General features: G+C 42.2%; 1 protein-coding gene across 3 annotated transcripts in view; it reads left to right on the top strand.

Moving 5' to 3' along the window:
- LOC110531910 (gamma-secretase-activating protein) overlaps positions 1-22,584 on the top strand; it is a 32,725-nt gene extending 10,141 nt beyond the window's left edge. For 2 of the 3 annotated variants that reach the window (XM_036945276.1, XM_036945277.1), the window contains 13 exons: positions 1,019-1,160; positions 1,494-1,578; positions 3,004-3,073; positions 3,160-3,320; positions 3,785-3,919; positions 5,102-5,160; positions 5,981-6,012; positions 11,810-11,871; positions 13,548-13,643; positions 14,527-14,597; positions 18,106-18,200; positions 18,539-18,658; positions 22,145-22,584. In XM_036945276.1, the coding sequence (XP_036801171.1) occupies positions 1,019-1,160; positions 1,494-1,578; positions 3,004-3,073; positions 3,160-3,320; positions 3,785-3,919; positions 5,102-5,160; positions 5,981-6,012; positions 11,810-11,871; positions 13,548-13,643; positions 14,527-14,597; positions 18,106-18,200; positions 18,539-18,658; positions 22,145-22,236 (1,220 nt within the window). In that variant the 3' untranslated portion in view covers positions 22,237-22,584. Of the gene's footprint in view, positions 1-1,018; positions 1,161-1,493; positions 1,579-3,003; positions 3,074-3,159; positions 3,321-3,784; positions 3,920-5,101; positions 5,161-5,980; positions 6,013-8,127; positions 9,981-11,809; positions 11,872-13,547; positions 13,644-14,526; positions 14,598-18,105; positions 18,201-18,538; positions 18,659-22,144 lie in introns of those variants that run through there. The other variant, XM_036945279.1, reaches the window with a different exon arrangement.

Here is a 22,584-nt window from a genome sequence, read left to right as displayed (position 1 = left end):
AGGTGTTGATGATGGCCCCAGTATAACTGTGTTACAGGTGTTGATGATGGCCCCAGTATAACTGTGTTACAGGTGTTGATGATGGCCCCAGTATAACTGTGTTACAGGTGTTGATGATGGCCTCAGTATAACTGTGTTGATGATGGCCCCAGTGTAACTGTGTTGATGATGGCCCCAGTGTAACTGTGTTGATGATGGCCCCAGTGTAACTGTGTTGATGATGGCCCCAGTGTAACTGTGTTGATGATGGCCCCAGTGTAACTGTGTTACAGGTGTTGATGATGGCCCCAGTATAACTGTGTTACAGGTGTTGATGATGGCCCCAGTATAACTGTGTTACAGGTGTTGATGATGGCCCCAGTGTAACTGTGTTACAGGTCTTGATGATTGCCCCAGTATAACTGTGTTACAGGTGTTGATGATGGCCCCAGTATAACTGTGTTGATGATGGCCCCAGTATAACTGTGTTACAGGTGTTGATGATGGCCCCAGTGTAACTGTGTTACAGGTGTTGATGATGGCCTCAGTATAACTGTGTTGATGATGGCCCCAGTATAACTGTGTTACAGGTGTTGATGGCCCCAGTGTAACTGTGTTGATGATGGCCCCAGTGTAACTGTGTTGATGATGGCCCCAGTATAACTGTGTTGATGATGGCCCCAGTGTAACTGTGTTGATGATGGCCCCAGTATAACTGTGTTGATGATGGCCCCAGTGTAACTGTGTTACAGGTGTTGATGATGACCCCAGTGTAACTGTGTTGATGATGGCCCCAGTATAACTGTGTTGATGATGGCCCCAGTGTAACTGTGTTGATGATGGCCCCAGTGTAACTATGTTGATGATGGCCCCAGTGTAACTGTGTTGATGATGGCCCCAGTATAACTGTGTTGATGATGGCCCCAGTGTAACTGTGTTACAGGTGTTGATGATGGCCCCAGTATAACTGTGTTACAGGTGTTGATGATGGCCTCAGTATAACTGTGTTGATGATGGCCTCAGTATAACTGTGTTACAGGTGTTGATGCAGAGCTGGGTGTGTTGGGATCAGACAGTGTGGTGTTGTCTCTACCCGAGTCCTCTCTGCTGGATCTGAACACAGGCAGGATGTACACTGTAGACCTCAACCCCTCCTTCCTAATGGACCTACTGCACTGCAGGTAGAATGGACTAGAATATAATGGAATAGAATGGAATAGAATGGACTAGAATAGAATGGAATGGAATAGAATGGAATAGAATGGACTAGAATAGAATGGAATGGAATGGAATAGAATAGAATGGAATAGAATAGAATGGAATAGAATGGAATAGAATAACATAGAATAACATAGAATACAATATAGCTCAATCCATTGTTGAATGGAAAATGGTCTTGAGTGTGTATTTCATGCTTACTGCATGTAGAAGGTACTGCAGCATTGAGTATTATAGTGATGGTACACTCCTCTGTTTATGTCGTAGTCATGATGTCTGTATGCTCTGTGCTGTAGCCACAGGAGACCTGACGCTCAACGCCTGGCTGCCCTGCACTGTCTGCTGCTCTACATGGGACCCAACGCTGCACTAGAACTGAAGGTAGGAGATGCAAGCAAAACCCACGAGAACACTTTGTTCAGAGAGAGAGAGAGAGCAAGAGAGACACAGTGTGTTTAAAATATATATATTTAACCTTTATTTAACCAGGTAGGCTAGTTGAGAACAAGTTCTCATATTCAACTGCGACCTGGCCAAGATAAAGCAAAGCAGTGTGACACAAACAACACAGAGTTACACATGGAATAAACAAACGTTCAGTCAATAACACAATAGAGAAAAAGTCTATATACAGTGTGTACAAATGAGGTAAGATAAGGGATAAACAGGCCATGGTGGTGAAGTAATTACATTATAGCAATTAAACACTGGAGTGATAGATGTGCAGAATATGAATGTGCAAGTAGAGATACTGGGGTTCAAAGGAGCTAAATAAAAAATAACAGTATGGGGATGAGGTAGTTGGATGGGCTATTTACAGATGGGCTATGTACAGGTGCACTATGTACAGGTGCAGTGATCTGTGAGCTGCTCTGACAGCTGGAGTGTAAAGTTAGTGAGGGAGATATGAGTCTCCAGCTTCAGTGATTTTTTTGCAGTTCGTTCCAGTCATTGGCAGCAGAGAACTGGAAGGAGAGGCGGCCAAAGGAAGAATTGGCTTTGGGGGTGACCAGTGAATTATACCTGCTGCAGCGCGTGCTACGGGTGGGTGCTGCTATGGTGACCAGTGAGCTGAGATAAGGTGGTGCTTTACCTAGCAGAGACAGAATGGTGTCGTCTGCGTAGAGGTGGATCAGAGAATCACCAGCAGCAAGTGTGACATCATTGATGTATACAGAGAAGAGAGTCGGCCTGAGAATTTAACCCTGTGGCACCCCCATAGAGACTGCCAGAGGTCCGGACAACAGGCCCTCCGATTTGACACACTGAACTCTATCAGAGAAGTAGTTGGTGAACCAGGCGAGGCAATCATTTGAGAAACCAAGGCTGCTGACTCTGCCGATAAGAATGGGGTGATTGACAGAGTTAAAAGCCTTGGCCAGGTCGATGAATACGACTGCACAGTACAGGGTAGGATAGATATAGGTCTATAGCAGTTTGGGTCTAGAGTGTCTCCCCCTTTGAAGAGTGTGTGAGAGAGTGAGAGAGAGATGTTTTGGAGGGAGAAGTTCAGGACTGGGTGCTGACCATGAGTCAGGTTGTTTATAATAGAGAAAGTGCTGCACTTGTAATCTCCATCTGCAGTACTTGTTCTAAACGGTGTCTCTGTGGCCATGACAACACAGTCAGAGAGGTAACCCGTCTTAGAGGTCCAGGAGGACGAGGCTGCTGTGGTTTCATCCACTCTGTGGAAACCCTTTACGTAACATGGCTTCATGCATGTGTGTTAACACTGGAGTTACTATAGTAACAATACCACGATGTTGTTACATAGCACTGCTGTTACTTCACGTGTTTTCTCTGCAGATCATAGATTGGATCTGTGACAATGTCATGCCGTTCGACACCTTCGATCAAATTCAGGAATTTATTCTGGGTAAGTGGAACAAGACTTATCATCGTTTTTAAAATCTATTTTTGTGGTGTTTTAATGGAAGAATCATGGTCTCCCTTCAACGACAGCGTCACTGTACAGGATCATCTATAAGAAGTGTCTCAGTCTGGATGAAGTCCTACCCTACTCCTCTGTGTTTGAGAAGAAGAAGGTACCTGAGGCTCTAGACCAGGTCCCCGATGTCACCTGCACCACAGAGCTCCATGCTGAACCAGTGTTCAAAGGAAAGGTTAGATGTCTTTCACCCACTCCAGCTATTCAACTACCTGATCAGTCACGTGTGTTAAATTTAGTGATTTATTTTCAGGTTAGACACTAGGGGGCAGACAGGAGTGGGAAGCAGATCCAGTGCTCAGTAACAGATAAAGAATGCATATCTAATGAATTAAACGAAGAAGAGTTGTGTTGAAAGTAAGGACGTAATAATATTATATAAACTGGGCTATTTACACTGAAATACCCAGTGATTATTCTGTAGATGGAGGCCGTCTTTAATTAAAGGCAAAACACGAACCATTTGTTACAATCAAGTGCATTTCATTTAATGTGATGTGGTATGAACCCCGTTACCATAAATCATGTAGTTTCCAAGGAGGTCTCAAGATGACCGTAACAAATGGACTGATTTAGTACAACCTGTAAACGTAGTAAACATCTGGTGTTGACTAGATTTTTGGTGATGTTTGGCTGCAGGCCAGGAGTCTCCAGGGTTATTGGGAAGAGCTGCAGTGGAGCACAGAAAAGATGAAGTACTTTGAGGCGGTTCCAAACCCACGATACAGAGCATCTCAGAACCTGCCAGACTGGACCAAGCTGCTAGCTACCCTGGTTAGTTCTGTTCAGACCTGGAAATATGTAGCAGCATTGGTGAGTTCACACATAGTAGAGGATCAAACTGCAGATCCAGAACCTCTCACAGTCTGCCAGACTGGACCACGCTGCTAGCTACCCGGGTGAGTTCACACACATTAGAGGATCAAACTGCAGATCCAGAACCTCTCACAGTCTGCCAGACTGGACCACGCTGCTAGCTACCCTGGTGAGTTCACACACAGAGACTGGAATATAGATTATCTCTGGGAGCTCAGTGCACCACAGGAACCATGGTCTCTCTCTCTGATCCCAAGCTTTACACTGCAGCTAGCAGTAGGACAGTATGGAACCATGGTCTCTCTCTCTGATCCCAAGCTTTACACTGCAGTAGGACAGTATGGAACCATGGTCTCTCTCTCTGATCCCAAGCTTTACACTGCAGTAGGACAGTATGGAACCATGGTCTCTCTCTCTGATCCCAAGCTTTACACTGCAGTAGGACAGTATGGAACCATGGTCTCTCTCTCTGATCCCAAGCTTTACACTGCAGTAGGACAGTATGGAACCATGGTCTCTCTCTGATCCCAAGCTTTACACTGCAGTAGGACAGTATGGAACCATGGTCTCTCTCTCTGATCCTAAGCCTTACACTGCAGCTAGCAGTAGGACAGTATGGAACCATGGTCTCTCTCTCTGATCCCAAGCTTTACACTGCAGCTAGCAGTAGGACAGTATGGTACCATGGTCTCTCTCTCTGATCCCAAGCTTTACACTGCAGCTAGCAGTAGGACAGTATGGTACCATGGTCTCTCTCTCTGATCCCGAGCTTTACACTGCAGCTAGCAGTAGGACAGTATGAAAACATTCATCATTTCCAATTCCTGACATATTCTCTTATAGAACCACTTCAACAAGTAGCCTAGAGTTTAAGAGCGTTGGGTCAGTAACCGAAAGGTCGCTGTCTCGAATCCCTGAGACGAATCTGTTGATGTTCCCTTGAGCAAGGCAATGAACCCTAATTGCTCTTGTATGTGCTAAATGACTAATATGGACATGTAAAATGTAGTACAGTATACCTTCATAAGAGGAAGTTAGAGAACGTTCTTCACTCTGTCTGTTCCAGAAGTCAGAGACCATGTTCCTCCCTCTGTCTGTTTCAGAAGTCAGAGAACATGTTCCTCCCTCTGTCTGTTTCAGAAGTCAAAGAACAAGAAGGCTTCTAACTATCTACGTCACATTGAGGAGAACACTAAACAGTAGGTGGAGAACCGAAGAGCGAAGGGTCTCTTGTGTGTTGCAGAATGTTGTGTGTGTTGGAGGAAGTGTGTTGGTGGGGTACAGGGGGAACTTGACTATTGAAAGCACAGAGAGACAAACTCACAGGGATCAAGGACATTGATAGATATTAACACAGGGATCAATAACACTGATAGATAGTAACACTCAGGGATCAATAACACTGATAGATATTAACACAGGGATCAATAACACTGATAGATATTAACACAGGGATCAATAACACTGATAGATATTAACACAGGGATCAATAACACTGATAGATATTAACACTCAGGGATCAATAACACTGATAGATATTAACACACAGGGATCAATAACACTGATAGATATTAACACACAGGGATCAATAACACTGATAGATATTAACACAGGGATCAATAACACTGATAGATATTAACACAGAGATCAATAACACTGATAGATATTAACACAGGGATCAATAACACTGATAGATATTAACACAGGGATCAATAACACTGATAGATATTAACACAGGCATCAATAACACTGATAGATATTAACACACAGGGATCAATAACACTGATAGATATTAACACACAGGGATCAATAACACTGATAGATTTTAACACAGGGATCAATAACACTGATAGATAATAACACTCAAACACACAGACACGTAGAGATACTGTATACACACAGACACGTAGAGATACTGTATACACACAGACACGTAGAGAAACTGTATACACACAGACACAGTTTCCACTTAAAAGTCAAGTAAGTCATATCATCTGATATTTCCTCTGTTATTTTCAGAGTTCTGTCGATGGTGGACAGCTGGAATCTTGGTAAGATGCCACATTCTAAAAGCCACTATCCATTAATAGAAGGATTGTAAGAAACCTTGTCTCTAGGATTGTGAGAAACCTTGTCTCTAGGATTGTAAGAAACCTTGTCTCTAGGATTGTGAGAAACCTTGTCTCTAGGATTGTGATAAACCTTGTCTCTAGGATTGTGAGAAACCTTGTCTCTAGGATTGTGAGAAACCTTGTCTCTCTAGGATTGTAAGAAACCTTGTCTCTAGGATTGTGAGAAACCTTGTCTCTAGGATTGTAAGAAACCTTGTCTCTCTAGGATTGTAAGAAACCTTGTCTCTCTAGGATTGTAAGAAACCTTGTCTCTAGGATTGTAAGAAACCTTGTCTCTAGGATTGTGAGAAACCGTGTCTCTCTAGGATTGTGAGAAACCTTGTCTCTAGGATTGTGAGAAACCTTGTCTCTCTAGCATTGTAAGAAACCTTGTCTCTAGGATTGTGAGAAACCTTGTCTCTAGGATTGTGAGAAACCTTGTCTCTAGGATTGTAAGAAACCTTGTCTCTAGGATTGTGAGAAACCTTGTCTCTAGGATTGTGAGAAACCTTGTCTCTAGGATTGTGAGAAACCTTGTCTCTAGGATTGTGAGAAACCTTGTCTCTCTAGGATTGTAAGAAACCTTGTCTCTAGGATTGTGAGAAACCTTGTCTCTCTAGGATTGTAAGAAACCTTGTCTCTAGGATTGTAAGAAACCTTGTCTCTAGGATTGTGAGAAACCTTGTCTCTCTAGGATTGTAAGAAACCTTGTCTCTAGGATTGTGAGAAACCTTGTCTCTAGGATTGTGAGAAACCTTGTCTCTAGGATTGTAAGAAACCTTGTCTCTCTAGGATTGTGAGAAACCTTGTCTCTAGGATTGTGAGAAACCTTGTCTCTCTAGGATTGTGAGAAACCTTGTCTCTAGGATTGTAAGAAACCTTGTCTCTAGGATTGTAAGAAACCTTGTCTCTAGGATTGTGAGAAACCTTGTCTCTAGGATTGTAAGAAACCTTGTCTCTCTAGGATTGTAAGAAACCTTGTCTCTCTAGGATTGTAAGAAACCTTGTCTCTAGGATTGTAAGAAACCTTGTCTCTAGGATTGTGAGAAACCTTGTCTCTCTAGGATTGTGAGAAACCTTGTCTCTAGGATTGTGAGAAACCTTGTCTCTCTAGGATTGTAAGAAACCTTGTCTCTAGGATTGTGAGAAACCTTGTCTCTAGGATTGTGAGAAACCTTGTCTCTAGGATTGTAAGAAACCTTGTCTCTAGGATTGTGAGAAACCTTGTCTCTAGGATTGTGAGAAACCTTGTCTCTAGGATTGTGAGAAACCTTGTCTCTAGGATTGTGAGAAACCTTGTCTCTCTAGGATTGTAAGAAACCTTGTCTCTAGGATTGTGAGAAACCTTGTCTCTCTAGGATTGTAAGAAACCTTGTCTCTAGGATTGTAAGAAACCTTGTCTCTAGGATTGTGAGAAACCTTGTCTCTCTAGGATTGTAAGAAACCTTGTCTCTAGGATTGTGAGAAACCTTGTCTCTAGGATTGTAAGAAACCTTGTCTCTCTAGGATTGTGAGAAACCTTGTCTCTAGGATTGTGAGAAACCTTGTCTCTAGGATTGTGAGAAACCTTGTCTCTCTAGGATTGTGAGAAACCTTGTCTCTAGGATTGTAAGAAACCTTGTCTCTAGGATTGTGAGAAACCTTGTCTCTAGGATTGTGAGAAACCTTGCCTCTCTAGACCTTGATATTGGTCCTTTGGCTATGAAGCTGTTATTGTGATTATTATACCTAGAATAACACTGGTATATTAAGATGCTGGCAGGTCAGTTAACGTGAGCTCATTTACCCTTGACTACAGATAGGAAATGTCTTCTGCTTCAGTTAAAGAAATCCCCCAACTTGAGTTTCAGGGTCACATACTTGAGTCCACTGGAGAACATCGCTCTCGGAGCCCACAGTTGTTGATGATTTATCATTCAGGGAGAGAGAGAGAAAAGAGGGGAAGAATGCCACATGGTTATATAAGAATGGGAGGAGAAGGGCGTCTCTCTCACTTGCTTTCCTTCTTTCTCCCTGTCTTTTTTTCTCCTCTCCTTCACTGCTTCCTGACCCTAGTCCAAATGTTGCTCAACCACGAGATTGGACATCGCTCTACCTCAACCTCACATGGGCCACGCACGGACAACACACAACCTCACTCTCTGTCACACACACTGCTCTCTCGCTCTTGCTCTGTCTCACTCTCTCTCTGTCTCTCTGTCTGTCTCTCACCCGTACACACTCTCTCCCATACTGACCACCATTCATCATTCTCCACACCAATATCCCGACTCACAGAAAAGTTGACTTTTTCCTCTCCCCCCTTCATTGTCCTTGTCATCTTCTCTGACTGTATTGTTTCAGTTTATCCATGGAGATGTCCCTCTGTAATGAAAAGACCATGGAGATGTCCCTCTGTAATGAAGACCATGGATATGTCCCTCTGTAATGAAGACCATGGAGATGTCCCTCTGTAATGAAGACCATGGATATGTCCCTCTGTAATGAAGACCATGGATATGTCCCTCTGTAATGAAGACCATGGATATGTCCCTCTGTAATGAAGACCATGGATATGTCCCTCTGTAATGAAAAGACCATGGAGATGTCCTTCAGTAATGAAAAGACCATGGAGATATCCCTCTGCAATGAAAAGACCATGGAGATGTCCCTCTGTAGTGAAAAGACCATGGAGATGTCCCTCTGTAGTGAAAAGACCATGGAGATGTCCATATGTAATGAAAAGACCATGGAGATGTCCCTCTGTAGTGAAAAGACCATGGAGATGTCCCTCTGTAATGAAAAGACCATGGAGATGTCCCTCTGTAGTGAAAAGACCATGGAGATGTCCCTCTGTAATGAAAAGACCATGGAGATGTCCATATGTAATGAAAAGACCATGGAGATGTCCCTCTGTAGTGAAAAGACCATGGAGATGTCCCTCTGTAGTGAAAAGACCATGGAGATGTCCCTCTGTAATGAAAAGACCATGGAGATGTCCATATGTAATGAAAAGACCATGGAGATGTCCCTCTGTAGTGAAAAGACCATGGAGATGTCCCTCTGTAGTGAAAAGACCATGGATATGTCCCTCTGTAATGAAGACCATGGAGATGTCCCTCTGTAATGAAGACCATGGATATGTCCCTCTGTAATGAAGACCATGGATATGTCCCTCTGTAATGAAGACCATGGATATGTCCCTCTGTAATGAAGACCATGGATATGTCCCTCTGTAATGAAAAGACCATGGAGATGTCCTTCAGTAATGAAAAGACCATGGAGATATCCCTCTGCAATGAAAAGACCATGGAGATGTCCCTCTGTAGTGAAAAGACCATGGAGATGTCCCTCTGTAGTGAAAAGACCATGGAGATGTCCATATGTAATGAAAAGACCATGGAGATGTCCCTCTGTAGTGAAAAGACCATGGAGATGTCCCTCTGTAATGAAAAGACCATGGAGATGTCCCTCTGTAGTGAAAAGACCATGGAGATGTCCCTCTGTAATGAAAAGACCATGGAGATGTCCATATGTAATGAAAAGACCATGGAGATGTCCCTCTGTAGTGAAAAGACCATGGAGATGTCCCTCTGTAGTGAAAAGACCATGGAGATGTCCCTCTGTAATGAAAAGACCATGGAGATGTCCATATGTAATGAAAAGACCATGGAGATGTCCCTCTGTAGTGAAAAGACCATGGAGATGTCCCTCTGTAGTGAAAAGACCATGGAGATGTCCCTCTGTAGTGAAAAGACCATGGAGATGTCCCTCTGTAGTGAAAAGACCATGGAGATGTCCCTCTGTAGTGAAAAGACCATGGAGATGTCCCTCTGTAATGAAAAGACCATGGAGATGTCCATATGTAATGAAAAGACCATGGAGATGTCCCTCTGTAGTGAAAAGACCATGGAGATGTCCCTCTGTAGTGAAAAGACCATGGAGATGTCCATATGTAATGAAAAGACCATGGATATGTCCCTCTGTAGTGAAAAGACCATGGAGATGTCCCTCTGTAGTGAAAATACCATGGAGATGTCCCTCTGTAGTGAAAAGACCATGGAGATGTCCCTCTGTAGTGAAAAGACCATGGAGATGTCCCTCTGTAGTGAAAAGACCATGGAGATGTCCCTCTGTAATTTGCTGGATGCAGAGTTCAACAGAGTTCAAGTGAAGGTCAAGCAAATCGTAGAGAAAGCAGACTGTATTGCAATCATCTCTGATTGGTGGTCGAATGTTTGTGGCCAAGAATAATTAACTGCATCATCTCCACCCCTCAACCAGTATTCTACAAGAGCACAGACACAAGGGACAACAGACACACCGGTCTCTACATTGTAGATGAGCTGAAGGCAGTCATCAATGACCTTGGACCACAGAAGGTCTGTGAGAAGAATAAGAGAACCACATTGAAGCTGCCCAGCAACACCCTTTGGGGTGGTGTTGTCATCATGTTTGGCAGTCTCCTGGAGGGGAAGGAGTCTCTCCAAGAAATGGCCATATCACAGTCTGCCGATATGGACAGCCCCATCAAGAGGATCCTCATGGATAATGTATTTTGGGAGAGAGTGGTAAGCAGCCTGAAACCTATAGCAGTAGCCATTGGACGGATTGAGGGAGACAATGCCATCCTGTCTGATGTTCAGACTCTGCTTGCAGAGGTAAGAGAATAAATCCATACTGCCCTGCCCACTCCACTGTTGCTCCAAGCAGAGGAAACTGCAGTTCTGAAATACATCAAAAAGCATGAAGACTTCTGCCTGAAGCCCAAACACGCCGCAGCGTACATGTTGGACCCCAAGTATACTGGCAAGAGCATCCTGTCTGGTGCAGAGATCAACAAGGCCTATGGTGTCATCAATACCGTGTCTCGCCACCTTGGCCTGGATGAGGGCAAGGTTCTTGGCAGTCTGGTGAAGTACACTTCCAAGCAAGGGCTTTGGGATGGAGATGCAGTATGGTAGTCATGCCAACATATCTCATCAGCCACCTGGTGGAAGGGACTTTGTGGATCTGAGGCTCTTTCCCCTGTTGCCTCCATCATCCTCCAAATCCCACCCCCCAAAAAATTGGTGGCCACCCGGGCAAATATGAGGCTTTTGAGCCTGACAACGAGCCTCAACAAGGTTGGAAAGTGACAGCGAAGATGAGGCCTCAGAGTCTGATGTTCAAGAGGTGGACATTGAGGAGGTCCAGGGAGAAGACATGGAAACCTGAGAGGAAGACAACCAAAGCTTTAGTTTCTAGACTATCATTTAACAGATGTTGAAAACATTTTTGGGAGATGCGATGGATCATTGGGGATCATTCAATATTCCCTTTCTGTTGTTCAGTGAAATCATCCCATTTGAAGAGTCAACTCATTTAATTCAAGTTCAATTCGTACTAAATATTTTTTTGTATTTCTATTGGAAGGATTTAATCATTTGATTTATGTCTACGTATGACAAGGTAAAAGGTTTCTGTCTCCATATGATATGGTAAATATATCCAATACAAAAAACATCTATATTTAAATGGTATTAATATTCATTCCCATATATTCCCGTTAATTCCCATATATTCCCGTTAATTCCCACGGAAAGTTTCCACTTCTGAATATTCCCCAAAATGTGCAACCCTACTTACTCATCTCTCTTAAATCATTAGGCAATCCTCTTCCTCGTCCTGACTCATGACTGTTTGTTTTGCCTTATGTCCAACTCTATGAGATGTAATGAAAAGTCTAAATCCACTGTGTTATGGTGTTCCTCTGCAGACCAGAAAGTGGTTCCGTTGTTCCAGGAGGAGGATAGCCAGCAGAGGGCGCTCATAGGCCTGGTGAGTCACAAGATACAGCAGCCATGATACTCTGGGTGGAAGGTGCCCTCGGGCACAGACAGATCTAGGATCAGTTTAACCTCCCCAGATCCCAATCTTAACCATTAGGGGGGGAAATGTTAAACTGATCTTAGATCAGTGTCAGCACTGTTTTAGTGCTGGGTTGGAATGCAGGCTTGTCCAGCTTACCAAGACCAAGGTTCATCAGGGCAAGCAGTTAGCTGACAACACACAACACACATGATAAAAATAGTTGTCCCTTTTCGATCCTGACATTGCAGTCGATTCCCAGGAGTTTTTAGCATTACAGCAGCAACTATTTCCATCCTGAAATTGCTGTCCCTGAGATTTAAGAGACGTTAGTGTTTCAGCAGGTTCTATTCTACCTATCTCCAGTTGTAAAACAATAGGGTAGTCTAGCTGTGGTCCTCTCAGCATCAACCAGCAGGGTAACTATTCTACCTATCCCCAGTTGTAAAACACTAGGGTAGTCTAGCTGGGGTCCTCTCAGCATCAACCAGCAGGGTAACTATTCTACCTATCTCCAGTTGTAAAACACTAGGGTAGTCTAGCTGTGGTCCTCTCAGCATCAACCAGCAGGGTAACTATTCTACCTATCCCCAGTTGTAAAACACTAGGGTAGTCTAGCTGTGGTCCTCTCAGCATCAACCAGCAGGGTAACTATTCTACCTATCCCCAGTTGTAAAACACTAGGGTAGTCTAGCTGTGGTCCTCTCAGCATCAACCAGCAGGGTAACTATTCTACCTATCCCCAGTTGTAAAACACTAGGGTAGTCTAGCTGGGGTCCTCTCAGCATCAACCAGCAGGGTAACTATTCTACCTATCCCCAGTTGTAAAACACTAGGGTAGTCTAGCTGGGGTCCTCTCAGCATCAACCAGCAGGGTAACTATTCTACCTATCCCCAGTTGTAAAACACTAGGGTAGCCTAGCTGGGGTCCTCTCAGCATCAACCAGCAGGGTAACTATTCTACCTATCCCCAGTTGTAAAACACTAGGGTAGTCTAGCTGTGGTCCTCTCAGCATCAACCAGCAGGGTAACTATTCTACCTATCCCCAGTTGTAAAACACTAGGGTAGTCTAGCTGTGGTCCTCTCAGCATCAACCAGCAGGGTAACTATTCTACCTATCCCCAGTTGTAAAACACTAGGGTAGTCTAGCTGTGGTCCTCTCAGCATCAACCAGCAGGGTAACTATTCTTAGACTCGTCAGCTCTGCTCCCAGCAGGCTATTCCACCTGCAGGTCAGATAGGTCTCTCCTGCTCCAGGAGTGTGTACCTGCAGTGTGTGTATGTACCTGCAGTGTGTGTATGTACCTGCAGTGTGTGTATGTACCTACAGTGTGTGTGTATGTACCTACAGTGTGTGTGTGTGTACCTGCAGTGTGTACCTCAGTGTGTGTGTGTACCTGCAGTGTGTGTGTGTACCTATAATTGTGTGTGTTTGTGTGAACCTGCAGTTTGTGTGTGTGTACCTACGTGTGTATGTAAGTCCCAGTAGGCTCCTGCTCCACTCTCCTTCCTGATAATAATAATGTAGGACACTGTTAGAGGAGCAGGGAAACAGGGACACAGAGGAACAGGGGAACATCAAGGGAACCACACACACAGACAGACAGACAGACACCTTCAATGTGAAGTGTTGTGTTTCCTATAGATGGTGGACAAGCTGAGAGAGCACCTCAACAGACACCTGCCTCGTCTGGGGAAGAAGAAGATCGACGTGCTGGTGGTGAACTACGTGGCCAAGCTGGTGTGTGTTCTTATTCTACATGACCCAAACACTGTTTCCATTGTTTTTGCGGTTACACAAAGAAAGGCCTGAGACAGACAGATTGTAGTTGAGAAATGACAATAACCATTATCCTCCAATACATGTACTTCCTCCTGTGGATGACAGATCTACTTCCCACTGTTCACAGCTCAGTTATGACGTCAGAGTGGCTCTGTACGGTACATCGTACATAGATATCACTGACTGAAGAAAACCCTGAACCTCACATGGAAGTAGTGCACTCCATATCAGGAAGACACAAGCCTTTCCATAAAGTGTGTGTGAGTGTGAGATTGTGTGTGAGTGTGAGATTGTGTGTCAGGATGTAAATGTGGTAGTGTTTCTTCCTGTTATTGCAGTAAGAGAGAGAGGAGAAGAGGATGTGAGTGGTCATGCTTGGTCAGTCACAGTGTGTTAGTTGGCTAGCGGTGTGTGTGTGTGTGTGTTAGTTGGCTAGCGGTGTGTGTGTGTGTGTTAGTCGGCTAGCGGTGTGTGTGTGTCGGGTTGTGAAAGTGGCAGTGTATAAATAAATCATAGTAACACCTGTTTCTCTTGCTACGTGTTGGCACGGACTACTATTCATTTGTTGCTCAGTAGAGAAAATAGGAAGTGTTACAGAGTGTGAAACTGTGGAAACAGGAAGTGAATGTGAAACGTTTTAATAGTGGTCTTATCATGTAACATTTCAGTAAATCAGATGTTTAAATTCTCAGAGCATTCATCCCTGACCTCTTTTCTGTGTGTGTGTGTGTGTGTGTGTGTGTTTGGTGTGTGTGGGTTTTTGGTGTGTGGGTGTTTGATGTGTGTGTTTGGTGTGTGGGTGTTTGGTATGTGTGTGTGCGTGTTTGGTGTGTGTGTGTAGCTGGAGCTGATCAGACGCATGCTGGAGTCTGTGTGGCTGAAGTACAAACTAGGCCCTCTGGTGCTGTGCTTGTAAGTTGCTCCCTGTGTGTGTTAGTCTATTAGTGTGTGTGTATGTTTAGTTTGTGTTAGTGTGTTTAGTTAGTGTTAGTGTGTTTAGTTAGTGTTAGTGTGTTTAGTTAGTGTTAGTGTGTTTAGTTAGTGTTAGTGTGTGTTTAGTTTGTGTTAGTGTGTGTTTAGTTAGTGTTAGTGTGTTTAGTTAGTGTTAGTGTGTTTAGTTAGTGTTAGTGTGTTTAGTTAGTGTGTTTAGTTAGTGTTAGTGTGTTTAGTTAGTGTTAGTGTGTTTAGTTAGTGTTAGTGTGTTTAGTTAGTGTTAGTGTGTTTAGTTTGTGTTAGTGTGTGTTTAGTTTGTGTGTTGGTGTGTTTAGTTTGTGTGTTGGTGTGTTTAGTTTGTGTTAGTGTTAGTGTGTTTAGTTTGTGTTAGTGTGTGTTTAGTTTGTGTGTTAGTGTGTTTAGTTTGTGTTAGTGTGTGTTTAGTTTGTGTTAGTGTGTGTTTAGTTTGTGTTAGTGTGTTTAGTTAGTGTTAGTGTGTTTAGTTAGTGTTAGTGTGTGTTTAGTTAGTGTTAGTGTGTGTTTAGTTAGTGTTAGTGTGTTTAGTTAGTGTTAGTGTGTGTTTAGTTTGTGTTAGTGTGTTTAGTTAGTGTTAGTGTGTTTAGTTAGTGTTAGTGTGTTTAGTTAGTGTTAGTGTGTTTAGTTAGTGTTAGTGTGTGTTTAGTTTGTGTTAGTGTGTTTAGTTAGTGTTAGTGTGTTTAGTTAGTGTTAGTGTGTGTTTAGTTTGTGTTAGTGTGTGTTTAGTTAGTGTTAGTGTGTTTAGTTAGTGTTAATGTGTTTAGTTAGTGTTAGTGTGTTTAGTTAGTGTTAGTGTGTTTAGTTAGTGTTAGTGTGTTTAGTTAGTGTTAGTGTGTTTAGTTAGTGTTAGTGTGTTTAGTTAGTGTTAGTGTGTTTAGTTAGTGTTAGTGTGTTTAGTTTGTGTTAGTGTGTGTTTAGTTTGTGTTAGTGTGTGTTTAGTTAGTGTTAGTGTGTTTAGTTAGTGTTAGTGTGTTTAGTTAGTGTTAGTGTGTTTAGTTAGTGTTAGTGTGTTTAGTTAGTGTTAGTGTGTTTAGTTAGTGTTAGTGTGTTTAGTTAGTGTTAGTGTGTGTTTAGTTTGTGTTAGTGTGTGTTTAGTTAGTGTTAGTGTGTTTAGTTAGTGTTAGTGTGTTTAGTTAGTGTTAGTGTGTTTAGTTAGTGTTAGTGTGTTTAGTTAGTGTTAGTGTGTTTAGTTAGTGTTAGTGTGTTTAGTTAGTGTTAGTGTGTGTTTAGTTTGTGTTAGTGTGTGTTTAGTTTGTGTTAGTGTGTGTTTAGTTAGTGTTAGTGTGTTTAGTTAGTGTTAGTGTGTTTAGTTAGTGTTAGTGTGTTTAGTTAGTGTGTTTAGTTAGTGTTAGTGTGTTTAGTTAGTGTTAGTGTGTTTAGTTAGTGTTAGTGTGTGTTTAGTTTGTGTTAGTGTGTTTAGTTAGTGTTAGTGTGTTTAGTTAGTGTTAGTGTGTGTTTAGTTAGTGTTAGTGTGTGTTTAGTTAGTGTTAGTGTGTGTTTAGTTAGTGTTAGTGTGTTTAGTTAGTGTTAGTGTGTGTTTAGTTTGTGTTAGTGTGTTTAGTTAGTGTTAGTGTGTTTAGTTAGTGTTAGTGTGTTTAGTTAGTGTTAGTGTGTGTTTAGTTTGTGTTAGTGTGTTTAGTTAGTGTTAGTGTGTTTAGTTAGTGTTAGTGTGTGTTTAGTTTGTGTTAGTGTGTGTTTAGTTAGTGTTAGTGTGTTTAGTTAGTGTTAGTGTGTTTAGTTAGTGTTAGTGTGTTTAGTTAGTGTTAGTGTGTTTAGTTAGTGTTAGTGTGTTTAGTTAGTGTTAGTGTGTTTAGTTAGTGTTAGTGTGTTTAGTTAGTGTTAGTGTGTTTAGTTAGTGTTAGTGTGTTTAGTTTGTGTTAGTGTGTGTTTAGTTTGTGTTAGTGTGTGTTTAGTTAGTGTTAGTGTGTTTAGTTAGTGTTAGTGTGTTTAGTTAGTGTTAGTGTGTTTAGTTAGTGTTAGTGTGTTTAGTTAGTGTTAGTGTGTTTAGTTAGTGTTAGTGTGTTTAGTTAGTGTTAGTGTGTTTAGTTTGTGTTAGTGTGTGTTTAGTTTGTGTTAGTGTGTGTTTAGTTTGTGTTAGTGTGTGTTTAGTTAGTGTTAGTGTGTTTAGTTAGTGTTAGTGTGTTTAGTTAGTGTTAGTGTGTTTAGTTAGTGTTAGTGTGTTTAGTTAGTGTTAGTGTGTTTAGTTTGTGTTAGTGTGTGTTTAGTTTGTGTGTTGGTGTGTTTAGTTTGTGTGTTGGTGTGTTTAGTTTGTGTTAGTGTTAGTGTGTTTAGTTTGTGTTAGTGTTAGTGTGTTTAGTTTGTGTTAGTGTGTGTTTAGTTAGTGTTAGTGTGTTTAGTTAGTGTTGGTGTGTTTAGTTTGTGTTAGTGTGTTTAGTTAGTGTTAGTGTGTTTAGTTAGTGTTAGTGTGTTTAGTTAGTGTTAGTGTGTTTAGTTAGTGTTAGTGTGTTTAGTTAGTGTTAGTGTGTTTAGTTAGTGTTAGTGTGTTTAGTTTGTGTTAGTGTGTGTTTAGTTTGTGTTAGTGTGTGTTTAGTTAGTGTTAGTGTGTTTAGTTAGTGTTAGTGTGTTTAGTTAGTGTTAGTGTGTTTAGTTAGTGTTAGTGTGTTTAGTTAGTGTTAGTGTGTTTAGTTAGTGTTAGTGTGTTTAGTTAGTGTTAGTGTGTTTAGTTAGTGTTAGTGTGTTTAGTTTGTGTTAGTGTGTGTTTAGTTTGTGTGTTGGTGTGTTTAGTTTGTGTGTTGGTGTGTTTAGTTTGTGTTAGTGTTAGTGTGTTTAGTTTGTGTTAGTGTTAGTGTGTTTAGTTTGTGTTAGTGTGTGTTTAGTTAGTGTTAGTGTGTTTAGTTAGTGTTGGTGTGTTTAGTTTGTGTTAGTGTGTTTAGTTAGTGTTAGTGTGTTTAGTTAGTGTTAGTGTGTTTAGTTAGTGTTAGTGTGTTTAGTTAGTGTTAGTGTGTTTAGTTAGTGTTAGTGTGTTTAGTTTGTGTTAGTGTGTGTTTAGTTTGTGTTAGTGTGTGTTTAGTTAGTGTTAGTGTGTTTAGTTAGTGTTAGTGTGTTTAGTTAGTGTTAGTGTGTTTAGTTAGTGTTAGTGTGTTTAGTTTGTGTTAGTGTGTGTTTAGTTTGTGTTAGTGTGTGTTTAGTTTGTGTGTTGGTGTGTTTAGTTTGTTAGTGTGTTTAGTTTGTGTTAGTGTGTGTTTAGTTTGTGTTAGTGTGTGTGTTTAGTTTGTGTTAGTGTGTGTGTTTAGTTTGTTAGTGTGTTTAGTTTGTGTTAGTGTGTGTTTAGTTTGTGTTAGTGTGTGTTTAGTTTGTGTGTTGGTGTGTTTAGTTTGTGTTAGTGTGTTTAGTTTGTGTTAGTGTGTTTAGTTTGTGTGTGTGTGTGTGTGTGTCTACAGTGTGTATACAAGTCCTGTCCCATTGATGTTTACTATCCTCTCTGCTGTAGAAAGCAACGGGGGAGTTCAGCAGAGTGGGCCGTGTTTCACGTGATGTGTCGGATACTGGAGGCTACAAAGACTCTGTGTCTCCCCCTCCCTCCTGGTAAGAAGAACCCCGTTTAATCTTCTCAAAATAACACTGTTTATTCATGTATTTTACCTTGTTCAACCTTCTCCAAATAACCAACGCGTTAAACTTATTTGAACCTCCCTGTCCAGTGTCTGAAAATAACAAAGCACTTCAACAGAGCTTATAGAGAGCCTGCTTCTCTCTTATAGAGAGCCTGCTTCTCTCTTATAGAGAGCCTGCTTCTCTCTTATAGAGAGCCTGCTTCTCTCTTATAGAGAGCCTGCTTCTCTCTTATAGAGAGCCTGCCTCTACAATATTAAATACATATTCAAGCAAATGGCATCTGACGTGGTGTTGCTGTGTGTCTGCAGGGTATCACACTCTACTGTCCGTGTTGGGCGTTCGCTGTCTCCCCAGACACACCTTCCTGCAGTACGTTGACCATGGTGTGCTGCAGCTCACCGAGCCCTTCGTCTCACGACTCATGACAGGTTCACGCTGCATTAAACGCACGCACGTACGCACACACACACACGCAGGGCTATAGACACACAATACGTGCATATACCTTGTATATACACACACACACACAATTTATCAGATGGCATGATTCAGCTATTGTGCAATAATGTCATTTCTCAGTAATTACTACAGGAAGGTGTGTCCTCATGAACACTGAGTCAGAGAGCTGGCAATACAGGTCTGTACTTTTCCACAGTAAGCTGGAACCTCTTAGATTCATTATTGTCTTACTTACAGAGTAACCGTGTCTGCCTCCTCCATGCTTCAATACAGATTAATACTGTAACCGTGTCTGCCTCCTCCATGCTTCAATACAGATTAATGCTGTAACCGTGTCTGCCTCCTCCATGCTTCAATACAGATTAATACTGTAACTGTGTCGAAAGTGGGTTCTGGTCAAAAGTAGTGCACTATATAAGGAATAGTGTGGCATTTGGGACATACACCTAGAGGTCAATCTAATCTAACAGAGGACACTAACAGCAATAGCTCAGTCACAAAATATAACTCCACTCTGTTCATTGATTTATCATGGTCACTGTAACTGTCAAAACACCTTTGAGTTATAGGTCTTGGGAGTTCAGTGTGAAGGTGACATTACAAAGTTATAAAGATACAGTACACACACACACATACTATGAAGTACATGTTCATCAAAGTTTATACAACAAGTGGGTCTAGTCCTGGATGCTGATTGGTTAAAACCGCATTCCAGCCGGTGTCTCTGTCACAAATGACCACCGGCTAAATCTATGACGTTGAAATGGAAGGATGCTAAACTCTTCCTTAGTGACAGTTTTGATGAAGTCAACAACTTTTTTTTCCTTCTCTGCTAGTCAGCCCTCTCTGCTAGTCGGCCCTCTCTGCTAGTCGGCCCTCTCTGCTAGTCGGCCCTCTCTGCTAGTCGGCCCTCTCTGCTAGTCGGCCCTCTCTGCTAGTCGGCCCTCTCTGCTAGTCGGCCCTCTCTGCTAGTCGGCCCTCTCTGCTAGTCGGCCCTCTCTGCTAGTCGGCCCTCTCTGCTAGTCGGCCCTCTCTGCTAGTCGGCCCTCTCTGCTAGTCGGCCCTCTCTGCTAGTCGGCCCTCGAAGCAACAACGCACATCGCAGGTTGTATTCTTAACTCGGCTTTTCTCTAGGTCATTCAGTGCAGTGTCGCCCAAATCTGAAAAGATCAAAACAGCTAAATGTTCCTTCCACTCATCCATTTTAGTTTTGGCAACAAAGTGTCGATTTAGCTAGTCAACTGGGAAAAAAAGTTGTGTATGTTGCTATGACAACCAGCTCAATTTGTTGTCTGTCTAGTTCGGAACCATTCACTTTATATAAGAAGGTAGAGAAAAGATAATTAAGAAAACGAAGGAGAGACTGACAAGTTTTATACAAATGTCTGCTGTTGAAAACCAAATTACTCTATAAGAAATGGGAGATAATGTCTAGATGCTTTTTATAGTGGAGACCAAGTTTATACATTTCCTGGCAGGGTTGATGAGGCAGTCATAAGGAGCTAATGAGGCATGATTTAGCCTGGCATAGAACATGTGCTCTCTCGTTAGGACACTGTTTTTTTGCGACTGCACTTGAAGAAACATTAAAAGTTCATTAAATCTCCCGGATTGACGGACCTTCATGTCTTAAAGTAATGATGGACTCTCGTTTCTCTTTGCTTATTTGAACTGTTCTTGACATACTATGGATTTGTACTTTTACCAAATAGGGCTATCTTCTGTATACCACCTCTACCTTGTCACAACACAACTGATTGGCTGGTACTGTAGTTGGAGTGAGGGACTAGAGTGAGGGACTAGAGTGAGGGACTGGAACGAGGGACTGGAGCGAGGGACTAGAGCGAGGGACTGGAGTGAGGGACTGGAGAGAGGGACTGGATTGAAGGACTGGAGCGAGGGACTGGAGCGAGGGACTGGAGCGAGGGACTGGAGAGAGGGACTGGAGAGAGGGACTGGAGCGAGGGACTGGAGCGAGGGATTGAGGGACTGGAGCGAGGGACTGGAGCGAGGGACTGGAGCGAGGGACTGGAGAGAGGGACTGGATTGAAGGACTGGAGAGAGGGACTGGAGTGAGGGACTGTGTTGTGTAGATGTTGCACAGTGTAGTGTTTGCCAAGACAATGATCATGGAATGTAAGAGCTAGAAGCCCAAGTGCCAGTACCACTCCCACCCACAGTCCTGCAGGGTTTTATCCCTGTTAGATACAAGCTCAGACTAAACATGCCCTCATCCCTCATCCAGTTTGAATTGCAACAATAATTGCATTCATATCTTCATATCTGTAGTTGTTTCTTTACAAAGACATTGAAGTGTTATTGCTATACCCAAACAGTTTGCTTGAGAGAATCTAAATGTCTTGACTTACACTCTTGTAATACAAAGGTCAACTCGTACAAACCCTCCCAGACAGACGGTCAGTACCTAGTAGGAAGAATGGTGCAATGCATACAGCCCTCGATACCCTTTCATGCTTGGACAGGTTTCTCAATACTTGCATTGACATCTCAATCTTTTAAGATATCCCATCACAATACAGTCTTGTGTTAAGATGTTACAATACCCAAACAGAGGGATGTTAGTGTTCCTGTTACCACACGGACTCTTTTTGTACCTGGTAACAATCAGAAGGCAATACTAGAAAGTGTTTCATGCTTGGCCAGTTTCCGTACAGTTTATATCACAGCTCTTCCCCAGGGGACAAACAAAACAATCTCTGAAGATGAAAGCAAAGTACAAAACATGATTGTTTTCAGTATTTCATCTAGACGGTGATAAGGAAAATGTCAGATAATAAGTTCTGTGTAAGAAAGTGGCTAAATGAATTGGTGTATTTGCTCTTAACGTGTTTTGAATAATGTAGTAGTCAGAGATGGTTGATAATGTTTGATATGGACTTTAACCTTGGTGTTTTGAATAATGTAGTAGTCAGAGATGGCAGATAATGTTTGATATGGACTTGACCTTGGTGTTTTGAATAATGTAGTAGTTAGAGATGGCAGATAATGTTTGATATGGACTTGACCTTGGTGTTTTGAATAATGTAGTAGTCAGAGATGGTTGATAATGTTTGATATGGACTTGACCTTGGTGTTTTGAATAATGTAGTAGTCAGAGATGGTTGATAATGTTTGATATGGACTTGACCTTGGTGTTTTGAATAATGTAGTAGTTAGAGATGGCAGATAATGTTTGATATGGACTTGACCTTGGTGTTTTGAATAATGTAGTAGTCAGAGATGGTTGATAATGTTTGATATGGACTTGACCTTGGTGTTTTGAATAATGTAGTAGTCAGAGATGGTTGATAATGTTTGATATGGACTTTAACCTTGGTGTTTTTCACTCCCAGAAAGTCCTCCTGGGACAATAGAAACAGTATTACTGAAGATGAAAGGTTTGAATGATTTGAATTAAGTTAATTAAAAAACGGTCTATTTTTCCTCTTGTGTAGATCTAGACAACAGTGATGCCAACGAGGAGCTGAAGTTCAGCATTCTGAAGAGACTACCAGAGGTAAAGTTACATTTCTCTCTCAGGTGTTAATTGCATCTTGTAGTTGCTGATGTTTGTTACTTCCAGCTGTCTAAGCAGTGGAATGTGATTATTTTTTTAGCCAATCAGATGATTCTTGGACTGTTGTTGCAGCCCAGAGGGGAAGTGAAGAAGGTTCAACAGAGAAACAGACTCATTCCTTCTGCTCTTCATTCTCATATTCATAGGGGGGATTTCCATCCCGAGTTAAGCGAGCGGAAATGGAATGTAATTCCCTTTTAGATGCACTTCTCTCTCTGCATATTCTGACCTCGGTTTTGTTTGGGGTGGAGATCAGAGTGTGGCGGAGGTGTCTACAGGGTGGAGATCAGAGTGTGGCGGAGGTGTCTACAGGGTGGA

The sequence above is a fragment of the Oncorhynchus mykiss genome, chromosome 15 (assembly GCF_013265735.2).
Source record: "Oncorhynchus mykiss isolate Arlee chromosome 15, USDA_OmykA_1.1, whole genome shotgun sequence".
Taxonomy (NCBI): Eukaryota; Metazoa; Chordata; class Actinopteri; order Salmoniformes; family Salmonidae; genus Oncorhynchus; species Oncorhynchus mykiss.
The sequence above is the reverse complement of the archived record's forward strand: the minus strand, read 5'-3'. Positions and strand labels throughout refer to the sequence as shown.